The 14751-nt window shown below is 58.5% G+C and overlaps 1 protein-coding gene across 1 annotated transcript; it reads left to right on the top strand.

Moving 5' to 3' along the window:
- The first annotated feature begins 558 nt into the window (after window positions 1-558).
- On the top strand, window positions 559-10601 carry LOC130142099 (acrosin-like). Its single transcript, XM_056323550.1, has 9 exons — window positions 559-766; window positions 1080-1280; window positions 1620-1885; window positions 2176-2321; window positions 2780-3009; window positions 8548-8748; window positions 9088-9371; window positions 9650-9789; window positions 10248-10601. Exons 1-9 carry the CDS (start codon window positions 678-680, stop codon window positions 10599-10601), a joined length of 1911 nt encoding a protein of 636 aa, XP_056179525.1. The 5' UTR covers window positions 559-677.
- Window positions 10602-14751: the final 4150 nt, after the last annotated feature.

Genomic DNA, 14751 nt, shown 5'->3' on the forward strand with positions numbered 1-14751 from the left:
CCAAGGCCGCAGCCCGCAACGCCATGACTTGCGATGATCCTTCCTGATGCACAATTTGGGAAGGCCATTGCCCATTTTTTTCCAAGCCACTGCGGCTTTTCCCACTTTTCCAGACCCATCTGTAAATACCGTATCACCTTTGATTGGTGGTCTCCAACTCAGTTGCCGTGGCTGCAAAGTTAGATCTACAGTCATTGCCCAAAGTGGATGAGGTGGATGATGGTACTGAACTTGCCCTTGAAAATTGCCAAGAGCCACTTGAAGGGCAGTAGAGCCTGACAGCGCCCATTCAGCGCAAAATTGTTGTACAGGGGCTATCACAACATGTGGAACACCTCCAGTCCACTCTAAATATCTTTTGGGGATTTTTACGATCAATTCAGTAACAAGTTCGTACCATCAAACCAGCAGATTTCATAGACTGCAAAGGCAAAGTGATCCCAGCTTCTGCCTCCACTCCTGCTTGGAACCCCTCCTATTGCCTCCCCTCCCTACCCTCACCCCCCCTGCCCCCCCCATCCCCCCCCCCCCCCGACACCACCACGCCCAGCACCCGGAACCAGGCACTCTGTGACATCAGTCCCACGTCCAAGGGAACCCCGGGCAACGGGAATCCTGCGGGCAGTCCGTCGGCAGCCGTACTGGTGGCGACAAGCCCTCGTCCTTGCAGCTGCCACATGTCGCTGGCAGCGATGGATTTTCTGCGTCTCCTCGTTGTCCTGCTGGCCGTGTGCTGTCCTGTGCACGGCACATGGGACAGCTGTGGGTAAGTGGCCCGAGGCTCTGGGAGGGAGTTGGGCAAGCCTTGTGGGCTTCACTGGAGGGGGCCTGCTTGTCCCCCGTGGCCACCCCCCAGGTTCCTGAAAGCCATGTGGGAGGCTCAGTGCCTTGACAGCAGCCAGGCCGCCGGCACAACTGGTCTGCGGGCTGAAGCAGAAAGCGGGGCGAGGGGAGCGGGTTTTGGCCCCACGGGTTTCCTCGGCCCGTCTGGCCATGCCTTGTGGGGAGGGAAGACGGCTGGCCTTCAGCCGCAACGGCGCAAGCCACCCAGCAGCACAGTAAGGAGTTTCTGGTTACAGAGGGAGCTGCGGGCTTCGTCCCATGGCTTTGCACTACGGCATGTCGCGCGTCGTGGGTGGCACAGATGCCCTGCCGGGGGCCTGGCCCTGGATCGTCAGCATCCAGGCTCTCGTGGAAGGAGGCACGGCGCACATCTGCGGGGGCTCCCTCATCAGCCCACAGTGGGTCCTCACAGCAGCCCACTGCTTCATCGAGGTCAGGTAAGGAGGACCAGGGCTCGGGGCTAGCCCCACAACACTAGCAGGTGCCCTGAGCGCAGCGGCACGTGCTACTGCCGTCCCCTTGCCCTGCAGGACGCCCAGTGCCTGGGCACTCCGGAGCCCCGCCGAGGGGCTGCTCAGGAGAAGGCTGGGCTCGTGCCACTGCTTCCCAGCAGCCTCCCGCTCAACGCTGCTTGAGCCCAAGGCACGCGAGGGCAGTCGCAGCCTCCCTAGCGCTGCTTGCCTCTCTCCCTCGTCGAGCAGAAGGCAGGGCAAGTGCCGGGCTGCTGCAGCACGTGGCTGCGCTCCCTCTGAGCCCTCTCTCCATCTGCCTTCCAGGGACATCACCGTCTTGCGCGTGGTGCTCGGTGCCACCCAGCTGACTCAGCTGGGCCCTGAGGCTCAGGTGCGCGCCGTCAGGCGGCTGCTGGTTCACCAGCACTACTGGAACGTCACGCAGAGGAACGACATTGCCTTGCTGGAGCTGGACCAGCCTGTCCAGTGCAACAGCTACGTACAGCTTGCCTGTGTGCCCGACGCCTCGCTGAGAGTCTCAGAGCTGACAGCCTGCTACGTCAGTGGCTGGGGTGCCAGGAAAGCAAGAGGTGAGTGGCCCAAACGCAGTGGCGGTGCCAGTGCAAGCTTGGCCAGCTTGGGGAAGGAGGACGCGCTTCCTGACGGCAGAGGCGAAAGCCAGTGTCAGGCTGTGGGGGCATATGCCTCTCTCTTCCAGAGAGGGGCCGGAGCCATTGACCCAGAGCAAGGCAGAAAGGCAAGAGCGGTCCAGCGCCTGTCGGCATGCAAAGCTGAGCCCCGGGGGAGCGCTTCAGCCAGACGCGGGAGGAGAACTGGCAATCAGCGGCTGGGTGTTCATTCCTTTCTGTGCTCTTCACAGCTGGAGGATCGGCATACGTGCTGCAGGAGGCCCAGGTCCACCTCATTGATGCCAGGGTCTGTAACAGCAGCGGCTGGTACAGGGGGGCCATCCACACCCACAACATGTGTGCTGGCTATCCGCAGGGCGGCATCGACACCTGCCAGGTAGGAGCGTGCTACAAGCCAAGCCCCGGCAGCACAGGCAGCCCCGCCACAACCGCCCAAACGTGCGCCATCACGGCCTTTTGCTGGCCACTCACACTCCCATGCCTGGGTCCCCACCGCTGAGGGCCTTACCCGCCCTTCCCCATGGGCAGGCCCTTGCCCAGGGCCTGCCCGCCTTGTCCCAGAGGCTTGGCACGCTGCCCAGAAGGCCCACGCGGTGCCCTTGGCAGCCCACAGCTCCACCATCCCAGCCGTCTGACACACCTTCACCACCACCGTGAAGAGCGGTGAGAGCGAGCCCTGCCTTACAGGCCCACCGCCCCCTGCCAGGCAAGCTTCTACAGAGCTTGGCTGGCCACTGAATGCAGCTCTGGCAGGTGCCGTGAGAGAGAAGGAGCCAGCCACCGGGCTGACGGTGGCCACCCAACAACCCCTTCGTCCTCTCTCCTGTGCTGCAGGGGGACAGCGGTGGGCCTCTCGTGTGCCAAGACAAGAGCGCCGACTACTTCTGGCTTGTTGGCGTGACCAGCTGGGGGACGGGCTGTGCGAGAGCAAGGAAGCCCGGAGTCTACACCTCCACCCAGCACTTCTACGACTGGATCCTGGCGCAGATGGGCCTGCGCCCAGCAGTAACCACTACTGCAAGGCCACAGCCAGTCTTCACCTACACCCCCGTTCAGAGGCCAAGGCCAAGGCCAAGGCCAAGGCCAACAGAATCGAGCCGGTTTCCACCCTGCCCGTTTCCAGTCCAGAAGCTGCTGGACTTCTTTACTCGGCTGCAGGAGCTCCTGCAGTACCTAAGGGCGAAATAGCTTGGAGCAGCACCGTGAGGAGCATGCAGGGCAGGCTGCAGCGCACGACGACCGTTTCCTGCTGGGGCAATCCCTGCTGATGAAAGGCAGCCTCAGTGACAAAGGCCTGCTCTGTCCTGCCCGCGCTGCTCACAACGGCAGAACTCAGCAGGCTGCCTTCTTGCAATAAAGTGTTTCCGTTGGCATGGCTAACCATGCGCCAGTGCACTGCAGTCTCCTGTGCGAGGCAAGGACTTCCAGAGCCGGCACCTGCCGAAGGAGGCAGGCTGCCAAGTCGGGCACAAAGGGTCACCGCAAAGGGCTGAAGCTCTGCCTGCTCCGAGAGAAGCATGAGGGAACAGTGGAAGGAAGGCAGGCAGGTCATAGGAGGGCTCAGGGCCTTGGGGGTGGCAGTTGGAAGCAGAGAATGCCTTGGGCTGGCTCCTGCTGGCATCCCTGTGGGCTTCTGTACGAGGCGCAAGCCAGCTTGAAAGTGGCCTCTCAGGGCCAGCTGGGCTTCAGGGGAAATCCACGAGCTGGGGCCTTTGCTCACGCCACGGAGTTCCTGGGCTTCCCCAGGCTGCTCTGCTTTCACAGCTGCACCATGTTTCCAAGCCCAAGCCTACGGCTGCAGTGGCTGCAGGGAGCGCCTTGAGCTTTGAGTGGGAGCAAAGAGGCTGCTGCTGCTGCTGCTCGGCAGTTGCCCCCCTCCCTGGCTGCCTCCTGGCTGTAGTAGCGGCCACGCTAGAGGAGCAACCGGAGGCCTGGGCCATACCAGACCCCTATGGAGGGGTGCCGCGGGGACTCGAGTGGAATGGTCGAGACTAGGGGACCAGGCCCCCCGTCCGGTGGGCTTTTTTTGAGGGCTTGAGGCTCTGCAGAGGGGTCTGGGGTGCAACGAAGGCCTCAGAAGGGGGCCTGAGTGGACTAGAGAGAGCCTAAGGCAGCCTCCGGGTAGCCAGGGGAAAGGGTGCCCAGTGCCAGGTGGCCTCCACAGCCACCAGGGACCTGGGCACAGGCACCGTCACGTGGGGAGGCAGGGAGCGTGGCATGGGCTTGTTGTGCTCATCATCTCCTTGCCCCTTTGCAGTGCCTTGATCTTGCAGCTAGCCCAGGCACTGCCCCCCACCAGCACAGGGACCCTTGCACAGCACTCCAGCTTAAGATCACTGGCACCGGCTGCCCAGAGAGGCCTCTGGAGACATTCCAGCACCACCTGCACAGGATTTTGTGCAACCTGCTCTAGCACAGCCTGCTTTTGCAGGGCGTTGGACTGGATAATCTCCAGAGGTTCCCTCCAACAACGACCATTGTGTGATTCTGGGACTCGCGGCACTTTGGCTGAGGAAGAAGAGGTCAGGACCCTCAGGCCACCCGACACCTGACTGCCTTCCCAGTGCCTGTCCAAGAAACCTGCCAGTCCTCACTAACAGAAGTTGGACCTGCACACGTGGGCTTGCACATGTGCATGAGCACTGCAGGGCAACAGCCTTCTCTCTCTTCCCCGTCCTCTACCGCAGGGCGAGCGCAGATGTTCTGCCAAGGGAGCACCAGCCTGCACAGGCCCCGCTGCTGTCGCTGTCATGCAGCGCCTCTTCTACCCCGGGCTCCCTCTACTGTGTCCCACACCACTGGCCTGGTGTGATGGCAGAGCCAGTGGCACTACCCTGTTGACGCAGAAGGCTCGGACACAACTGATACGACCAATGTGATCAAGTTGGTGCCACTTTATTAAGGGATACACAGCAATTCATACTCTACAGATGCTCTTAACAGACTCACAGCCATTTATACCCCCAGCTAAAAATACACACTCTACGCAGGCTTTGGTATGGAAAAGGTGATCGGTTAAAACGACTCGTTCACACGCTTCCACCTCCCCTAGGATTGGTCCCAGTGTGGTGCCCACACGCTGCTCCCCCCTTGTGCAGGCATCCGGTTTTTCCTCACCTTTCTGTCCAGCTCTCTTATCTCTCTGGCGAGTACACAGTCTCTTTGTCTCTCTTGGCCTTGCATATGTCCTTCACAACACCTGCAGCTTGTTACAGCTGCGGCCTGCTCGGCCTGCTATTCCAACAAAGTTACGTGGTCTGCACTGCTCATAATATGTCCGTTGTCTTCCAGCCACTCCACAAATCCCCCTTTTTGTTTTTGAGCGATCCAGACCCCTTTTATCAATCTGTTCATCATTCTCATAAAGCAATTCCACACGCAGCCCATTATCACCAAAGAGATTACAATGGCAAATAACATCGTTAACCCGCGCAGAAACAAGTCTTTTAACCCTCCAGTAATTCCTAAACCCTGTAGCCAGTCCGTTAACCCGTTCTCAGCCTTGATGGCCTGTACGTTTTTTCTCAACTCTGCAAGCTGCTTATGAATAGAGTTTGAGCGATCAGTCAAATTCATACAACACGTTCCTTAGCGCTCTTCACTCTAGGCTACTCTCTACTGTTCATGCTGTTTCCTTATCTTCTAGAGGTGAGATCACATTCCTCCTTTGTTTCTGTTGCATCCTAGTTTCTTCTCATACTCCCTCAAAGTTATGAACTCTTTGCTGCAGGATCTCAGCTGCACATCGCCAAAGCAAGGCCACAACCTCACATTATCCCACTGTCTCTGTTCCGTACGATTCTACAATTACTGGGGGCCCCCTCCCCCTCCCCCCCCCCCTTTTTTTTTTTTTTATGAACAGCTAGTACCGGGTTTTCCATGTTCTGCAGGGCCCTTGCAAACATGACGGCAACCAAGGCAATAGCAAACAAACGATACTGCCAATTGAGTGAATGGATGCCAAAAAGGCTGACATTTTCTCAGGTTTTGATAACATGTTGCTGCAATGGGGCGCCTAAAATCCGCGCAGCATGTACCATCAAAATCCTCACAGCCATGTCCTTGAGCCAACAACAAAAAGCCAATACTTGCTCTGTTTTGTATGTAATAGCGGCCAATTTGACTCACGTTCTTAACTGCCTAACAAACAAGGTGATTTAACTCTTGAATGCTTTCCCTGCTGTTACTCCGGAGAAGAGAAGAACCACTGCAATACGTTCCCGTCAGTTCCATAAATCAACTACATCATTACCTGCTTCATCCAAAGCTATATTGCGTTTAAGCGCATTATGCTTATCAACATGTTCACGTGTTGATTTATGTGGGTGTCATGGTCCCATCGTAGCCTCCTACTACGTTAGCATCTACATAAAGACAACTATCGACATTCAAAGCGCAAACAATATCAGCTTCTTTTGCATTAACATCATACAGAGGTAATCCCTTGTCCCCGATATCAAGGCTTTCAGTAAGATTCTTCATTCCCCACATACATTCACTTGTTTGCAAGTCAGGAAGGGCACACCAAGCCAGGATGTGTTCAGTTGCTGTGCTAAGGAGACCCACACATCAGTTGTTGGGTTGACTGGCGGCAGCAGCGCTCCCACGGTCCGGCACGCTAAGCTCAGGCCGCACACAGCGAGCAGGTATCCCATCGCGGACCTTCATCTGTAGAAACACAAGCATCACCTCTCCCCCAAGTTAACAATCCATGCGGTCCTGACCAATGCCTGGTATGAGGGTCTTTCCCGCGTACTAAGACACCTTGGTGCTTTTGCTGCTTGTCACCAGTTGACACAAAATATCGTACAATGGGAGGCACCGCACGGTCGACAGAGATTTTCAAAAAGTTCAAAATATAGCATGCTTTCTCGGAACGTGCCTCTGGGTCATTCCCCTCATTCCCCTTTTCTGTTTTTCAAGCAGGCGTTTAAGAGTATCATTCATGCATTCAACGATGGCTTGGCCCGCAGGGGAATGGGGAATACCAAATTGCTGGGGATCCCCCACCGGCATTGTAATGAGTTACATCTGTTGTAACACCAGCGTTGGAAAGCTTGAAGGCCTCTGCCATTAACTCCAAAACGGGGCACGGGGATACCGTTTGGACAGGCTGGACAGGCTGCAACAATGCTGCGTGCAGCAGCCTGAGAGAGACTCTTTTGGCCAAACTGTTGGTACAAGAATCGCCAATTCTGATGATAAAATTGGTGGGCTAACACGACCTGCAGGTGGGCCTCAGGAACAGGCACCGACAGAGCCACAGAACCTGGAGCATCAACTCCAGCACTGCCATCGATTGCAGAACCGCGTAGGGAAGTGTGGCCGTAACATGCATAACATAGAATGGAGAACGGCGTTTCCAAATCCCTTCCCGAACTACAGTCAAAATTGCCAAAAAGCTTAGGATGGGTGATACGGCCATGGACAGCCAGCTCCAACTGGGAAAGGAGGGCTGCCACACAGGCTGAATCAGTAATGAGATTAACAGGGCCTGGGAAATAAAGAAATGCCAAGGCCGCAGCCCGCAACGCCATGACTTGCGATGATCCTTCCTGATGCACAATTTGGGAAGGCCATTGCCCATTTTTTTCCAAGCCACTGCGGCTTTTCCCACTTTTCCAGACCCATCTGTAAATACCGTATCACCTTTGATTGGTCGTCTCCAACTCAGTTGCCGTGGCTGCAAAGTTAGATCTACAGTCATTGCCCAAAGTGGATGAGGTGGATGATGGTACTGAACTTGCCCTTGAAAATTGCCAAGAGCCACTTGAAGGGCAGTAGAGTCTGACAGCGCCCATTCAGCGCAAAATTGTTGTACAGGGGCTATCACAACATGTGGAACACCTCCAGTCCACTCTAAATATCTTTTGGGGATTTTTACGATCAATTCAGTAACAAGTTCGTACCATCAAACCAGCAGATTTCATAGACTGCAAAGGCAAAGTGATCCCAGCTTCTGCCTCCACTCCTGCTTGGAACCCCTCCTATTGCCTCCCCTCCCTACCCTCACCCCCCCGCCCCACCCCCCCCTGCCCCACCCCCCCCCCCCCCCCGACACCACCACGCCCAGCACCCGGAACCAGGCACTCTGTGACATCAGTCCCACGTCCAAGGGAACCCTGGGCAACGGGAATCCTGCGGGCAGTCCGTCGGCAGCCGTACTGGTGGCGACAAGCCCTCGTCCTTGCAGCTGCCACATGTCGCTGGCAGCGATGGATTTTCTGCGTCTCCTCGTTGTCCTGCTGGCCGTGTGCTGTCCTGTGCACGGCACATGGGACAGCTGTGGGTAAGTGGCCCGAGGCTCTGGGAGGGAGTTGGGCAAGCCTTGTGGGCTTCACTGGAGGGGGCCTGCTTGTCCCCCGTGGCCACCCCCCAGGTTCCTGAAAGCCATGTGGGAGGCTCAGTGCCTTGACAGCAGCCAGGCCGCCGGCACAACTGGTCTGCGGGCTGAAGCAGAAAGCGGGGCGAGGGGAGCGGGTTTTGGCCCCACGGGTTTCCTCGGCCCGTCTGGCCATGCCTTGTGGGGAGGGAAGACGGCTGGCCTTCAGCCGCAACGGCGCAAGCCATCCAGCAGCACAGTAAGGAGTTTCTGGTTACAGAGGGAGCTGCGGGCTTCGTCCCATGGCTTTGCACTACGGCATGTCGCGCGTCGTGGGTGGCACAGATGCCCTGCCGGGGGCCTGGCCCTGGATCGTCAGCATCCAGGCTCTCGTGGAAGGAGGCACGGCGCACATCTGCGGGGGCTCCCTCATCAGCCCACAGTGGGTCCTCACAGCAGCCCACTGCTTCATCGAGGTCAGGTAAGGAGGACCAGGGCTCGGGGCTAGCCCCACAACACTAGCAGGTGCCCTGAGCGCAGCGGCACGTGCTACTGCCGTCCCCTTGCCCTGCAGGACGCCCAGTGCCTGGGCACTCCGGAGCCCCGCCGAGAGGCTGCTCAGGAGAAGGCTGGGCTCGTGCCACTGCTTCCCAGCAGCCTCCCGCTCAACGCTGCTTGAGCCCAAGGCACGCGAGGGCAGTCGCAGCCTCCCTAGCGCTGCTTGCCTCTCTCCCTCGTCGAGCAGAAGGCAGGGCAAGTGCCGGGCTGCTGCAGCACGTGGCTGCGCTCCCTCTGAGCCCTCTCTCCATCTGCCTTCCAGGGACATCACCGTCTTGCGCGTGGTGCTCGGTGCCACCCAGCTGACTCAGCTGGGCCCTGAGGCTCAGGTGCGCGCCGTCAGGCGGCTGCTGGTTCACCAGCACTACTGGAACGTCACGCAGAGGAACGACATTGCCTTGCTGGAGCTGGACCAGCCTGTCCAGTGCAACAGCTACGTACAGCTTGCCTGTGTGCCCGACGCCTCGCTGAGAGTCTCAGAGCTGACAGCCTGCTACGTCAGTGGCTGGGGTGCCAGGAAAGCAAGAGGTGAGTGGCCCAAACGCAGTGGCGGTGCCAGTGCAAGCTTGGCCAGCTTGGGGAAGGAGGATGCGCTTCCTGACGGCAGAGGCGAAAGCCAGTGTCAGGCTGTGGGGGCATATGCCTCTCTCTTCCAGAGAGGGGCCGGAGCCATTGACCCAGAGCAAGGCAGAAAGGCAAGAGCGGTCCAGCGCCTGTCGGCATGCAAAGCCGAGCCCCGGGGGAGCGCTTCAGCCAGACGCGGGAGGAGAACTGGCAATCAGCGGCTGGGTGTTCATTCCTTTCTGTGCTCTTCACAGCTGGAGGATCGGCATACGTGCTGCAGGAGGCCCAGGTCCACCTCATTGATGCCAGGGTCTGTAACAGCAGCGGTTGGTACAGGGGGGCCATCCACACCCACAACATGTGTGCTGGCTATCCGCAGGGCGGCATCGACACCTGCCAGGTAGGAGCGTGCTACAAGCCAAGCCCCGGCAGCACAGGCAGCCCCGCCACAACCGCCCAAACGTGCGCCATCACGGCCTTTTGCTGGCCACTCACACTCCCGTGGCTGGGTCCCCACCGCTGAGGGCCTTACCCGCCCTTCCCCATGGGCAGGCCCTTGCCCAGGGCCTGCCCGCCTTGTCCCAGAGGCCTGGCACGCTGCCCAGAAGGCCCACGCGGTGCCCTTGGCAGCCCACAGCTCCACCATCCCAGCCGTCTGACACACCTTCACCACCACCGTGAAGAGCGGTGAGAGCGAGCCCTGCCTTACAGGCCCACCGCCCCCTGCCAGGCAAGCTTCTACAGAGCTTGGCTGGCCACTGAATGCAGCTCTGGCAGGTGCCGTGAGAGAGAAGGAGCCAGCCACCGGGCTGACGGTGGCCACCCAACAACCCCTTCGTCCTCTCTCCTGTGCTGCAGGGGGACAGCGGTGGGCCTCTCGTGTGCCAAGACAAGAGCGCCGACTACTTCTGGCTTGTTGGCGTGACCAGCTGGGGGACGGGCTGTGCGAGAGCAAGGAAGCCCGGAGTCTACACCTCCACCCAGCACTTCTACGACTGGATCCTGGCGCAGATGGGCCTGCGCCCAGCAGTAACCACTACTGCAAGGCCACAGCCAGTCTTCACCTACACCCCCGTTCAGAGGCCAAGGCCAAGGCCAAGGCCAAGGCCAACAGAATCGAGCCGGTTTCCACCCTGCCCGTTTCCAGTCCAGAAGCTGCTGGACTTCTTTACTCGGCTGCAGGAGCTCCTGCAGTACCTAAGGGCGAAATAGCTTGGAGCAGCACCGTGAGGAGCATGCAGGGCAGGCTGCAGCGCACGACGACCGTTTCCTGCTGGGGCAATCCCTGCTGATGAAAGGCAGCCTCAGTGACAAAGGCCTGCTCTGTCCTGCCCGCGCTGCTCACAACGGCAGAACTCAGCAGGCTGCCTTCTTGCAATAAAGTGTTTCCGTTGGCATGGCTAACCATGCGCCAGTGCACTGCAGTCTCCTGTGCGAGGCAAGGACTTCCAGAGCCGGCACCTGCCGAAGGAGGCAGGCTGCCAAGTCGGGCACAAAGGGTCACCGCAAAGGGCTGAAGCTCTGCCTGCTCCGAGAGAAGCATGAGGGAACAGTGGAAGGAAGGCAGGCAGGTCATAGGAGGGCTCAGGGCCTTGGGGGTGGCAGTTGGAAGCAGAGAATGCCTTGGGCTGGCTCCTGCTGGCATCCCTGTGGGCTTCTGTACGAGGCGCAAGCCAGCTTGAAAGTGGCCTCTCAGGGCCAGCTGGGCTTCAGGGGAAATCCACGAGCTGGGGCCTTTGCTCACGCCACGGAGTTCCTGGGCTTCCCCAGGCTGCTCTGCTTTCACAGCTGCACCATGTTTCCAAGCCCAAGCCTACGGCTGCAGTGGCTGCAGGGAGCGCCTTGAGCTTTGAGTGGGAGCAAAGAGGCTGCTGCTGCTGCTGCTCGGCAGTTGCCCCCCTCCCTGGCTGCCTCCTGGCTGTAGTAGCGGCCACGCTAGAGGAGCAACCGGAGGCCTGGGGCATACCAGACCCCTATGGAGAGGTGCCGCGGGGACTCGAGTGGAATGGTCGAGACTAGGGGACCAGGCCCCCCGTCCGGTGGGCTTTTTTTGAGGGCTTGAGGCTCTGCAGAGGGGTCTGGGGTGCAACGAAGGCCTCAGAAGGGGGCCTGAGTGGACTAGAGAGAGCCTAAGGCAGCCTCCGGGTAGCCAGGGGAAAGGGTGCCCAGTGCCAGGTGGCCTCCACAGCCACCAGGGACCTGGGCACAGGCACCGTCACGTGGGGAGGCAGGGAGCGTGGCATGGGCTTGTTGTGCTCATCATCTCCTTGCCCCTTTGCAGTGCCTTGATCTTGCAGCTAGCCCAGGCACTGCCCCCCACCAGCACAGGGACCCTTGCACAGCACTCCAGCTTAAGATCACTGGCACCGGCTGCCCAGAGAGGCCTCTGGAGACATTCCAGCACCACCTGCACAGGATTTTGTGCAACCTGCTCTAGCACAGCCTGCTTTTGCAGGGCGTTGGACTGGATAATCTCCAGAGGTTCCCTCCAACAACGACCATTGTGTGATTCTGGGACTCGCGGCACTTTGGCTGAGGAAGAAGAGGTCAGGACCCTCAGGCCACCCGACACCTGACTGCCTTCCCAGTGCCTGTCCAAGAAACCTGCCAGTCCTCACTAACAGAAGTTGGACCTGCACACGTGGGCTTGCACATGTGCATGAGCACTGCAGGGCAACAGCCTTCTCTCTCTTCCCCGTCCTCTACCGCAGGGCGAGCGCAGATGTTCTGCCAAGGGAGCACCAGCCTGCACAGGCCCCGCTGCTGTCGCTGTCATGCAGCGCCTCTTCTACCCCGGGCTCCCTCTACTGTGTCCCACACCACTGGCCTGGTGTGATGGCAGAGCCAGTGGCACTACCTGGCTCTGCACCTTTTTGGTCCATCAGGGCAACCTGGGTGCCAGTGGGGAAGCTGGGAATTGCCCTTGGCCAACACCTCTCCCTGGAGCTGCCAGAGGAGGAATTCCTTGTGGGTGGCAGGGATGCCAAAGCATGAGGAATTCCCCATTGGATGGCAGGGACAGTGCGCAGAGCCCCATCGATTTGAAGCCACCCCCAGCAGCCCCTCAGCCATGGCCACGGTCACACAGAACCTCACCGAGGAGCTCATCCATATCGTCCAGGACACCCTCATAGTGACCAGGCAGTACCAAAAGTTTCTGCAAGTAATGATGGCCAAGTGGCAAGAGGCGGTCTGTAATGGGATGCACACCACGCTCACCACCCCCCCACAGTTCTCTCCCTCCCCCGCCACCAGGGAAGAGGAGCAGCAGGAAAGAGGATCAGCTCTATCCAGGGCTGCTTGAGCCCAGAGGGTTTTTCCAGGGCCTTCGAGTGGAGCTGCTGGGGCAGATGCGCACATGGAGAAGATGGCAGATGGGGACAAAGGCCAATCGAGGACATGGGGCCAAGCAGAAGCAGCCCTGTGCAGGTGGGCAGAAGGAGCCCAATGGGGATGAGGAAGAGGAACCCCATGACACCAGACAGAATCAGCTCCATGGGCCTGGGCAGCACCATTCACGTGGGGCCAGGCAGCAGCACCCCAGCAGACCCCAGGCCCCAGTAGCATGTCCCCATGGGCAGGGCACGTGGGCAGGCAGCCTCAGGACCGTGCTGGGCAGGATTGTGCCTGCAGGAGGGCTGCTCCCAGCTGTGGGGGTACCCAAAGGCTTGGTGGAGATGCGACTGCCGGCACCACTGTGTCCGTTTCTGCAAGCCCCCATGGTGGCAGCGCTGCTCCCAGAAGAGCAGTGGGTTCCCCTGCCAGTGAGCAGCTGGCAGGGTGCAGGGCTGGGAACCCTCTGGGGTGCACCCCCATCTGAAACGTTAAATCTTTCCTCTATCCTGGTGCTGGGGCTCATCCATCCATCTCACAGCTGGGGCTGTGTCACCCTCAGTGCCTGAACCCAGTGGGGATGTGGGCACTGCTGGCACCCACAAAACAGGGGGTGGGGGTGTCTGGTACCACAGTGGGTGTGCTAGAATGGGGGGACCAGGCTGGGCTAGAGAAAGGGGCCAGCATGAACCTCAACAGGTCCAACAAGTGCCGACTCTGGCCCCTGGGGATGAACAAGCCCCAGCCCTTGCACAGGCGGGGGCCACCTTGCTGGAAAGCAGCTTGGCAAGGAAGGTCCTACTGGGCTCCTCAACAAGCTGCCTGCTGGGCAGGGGATCTGTGCCCCTTGCAAAGGGGGGATCCAGTATGTATTGAGACCCCACGGTGAATCCATACACCACAAATAGAAAGGCATGTTATCCCCAGGTTGGCATATTCAAATGGCTAACAAATGGGGTATGGCCTTGGTGCCTTAAACATTTTTGTCCAATCTAGATAATAGAGTTGAAACATGGGAATAAATCCCCCACCCCATCAAAACACTCCCCTCAGGAATTGTTTGTGAACCATTTGTTGTGAATCGTGGAATAGAACAATGGAGCATGGCATACCCCAGACTTGTGAACCCTTATTCCAAGCATGTGTCCTTGTTGGGGTTTTCAGGTACCAGGGTTTAAACCTGCAGATCCCACCTGTTATGAAAAAACTACCAGTCCAGGAAACACATTGCAATATGCAGTTTTGCTTACCCACAAAACAAAATGGAATTTTGTGTGGGAAGGAAAAAAAAACAAACTACGACCCATCAACACGCTCCCCTGTTTGATATCCAGCCCCTCAGGGTCCTTTCTGAGCATGTTCAGATGGGAAGATGTACTTTGTACTACAAAATTATTTACATATGCATAAGGCACTTGGGTATGTCACTTTGATCCTGGGGGCCTTTCTTGGGGTCTTTAGAGATCGTTGGTGGTCACAACTTGGTGAACTTCAGCTGAACTTTCCTGGGGCACCTGCACTCTACTTGTTGTTATAGAACTTCATTTCTTCTCTGTGCTATATGGTTTTGATGGCAACACACCGTTACCCCACTTCCCTCGTCTATTGGTATAGCCCAGGTGCCTCTGTAAGCTTGCCACCCCTTACTGAGCTTATTCAATAGGTTGAGTTAATCATTGCTTTAGTTGCAGCCTCTCCTAGTGATTCTTTATAACTTCATCCCATCAGCGAGGAGAAGCGTCCAGCTCTGCCACTGAAGGCAGCAGCCTCGAGTCACCAGGCTGCTCCCTACAGGAAGCAATCCCGACTGCCTGGATCTCGCCGCTGAGAGGCTGTATTTAAAAATGAAGTGTTTTCCAGCAAGGGAAACAAGGCTCGAGCGCTCATACTCCGCCTGGTGACTCTCCCAGGCAGCTGCATATTGCCAGTCCCTCAGCAGGACATGTGTAGCCAGAGCCCTGCCGGAGTCAGCAGCAAAACACGCTAGCCCTATTCCTGCAGGAACTACAAACGCCGGGGCGGCTGCGGG

The sequence above is a fragment of the Falco biarmicus genome, chromosome W (genome assembly GCF_023638135.1).
Source record: "Falco biarmicus isolate bFalBia1 chromosome W, bFalBia1.pri, whole genome shotgun sequence".
Taxonomy (NCBI): Eukaryota; Metazoa; Chordata; class Aves; order Falconiformes; family Falconidae; genus Falco; species Falco biarmicus.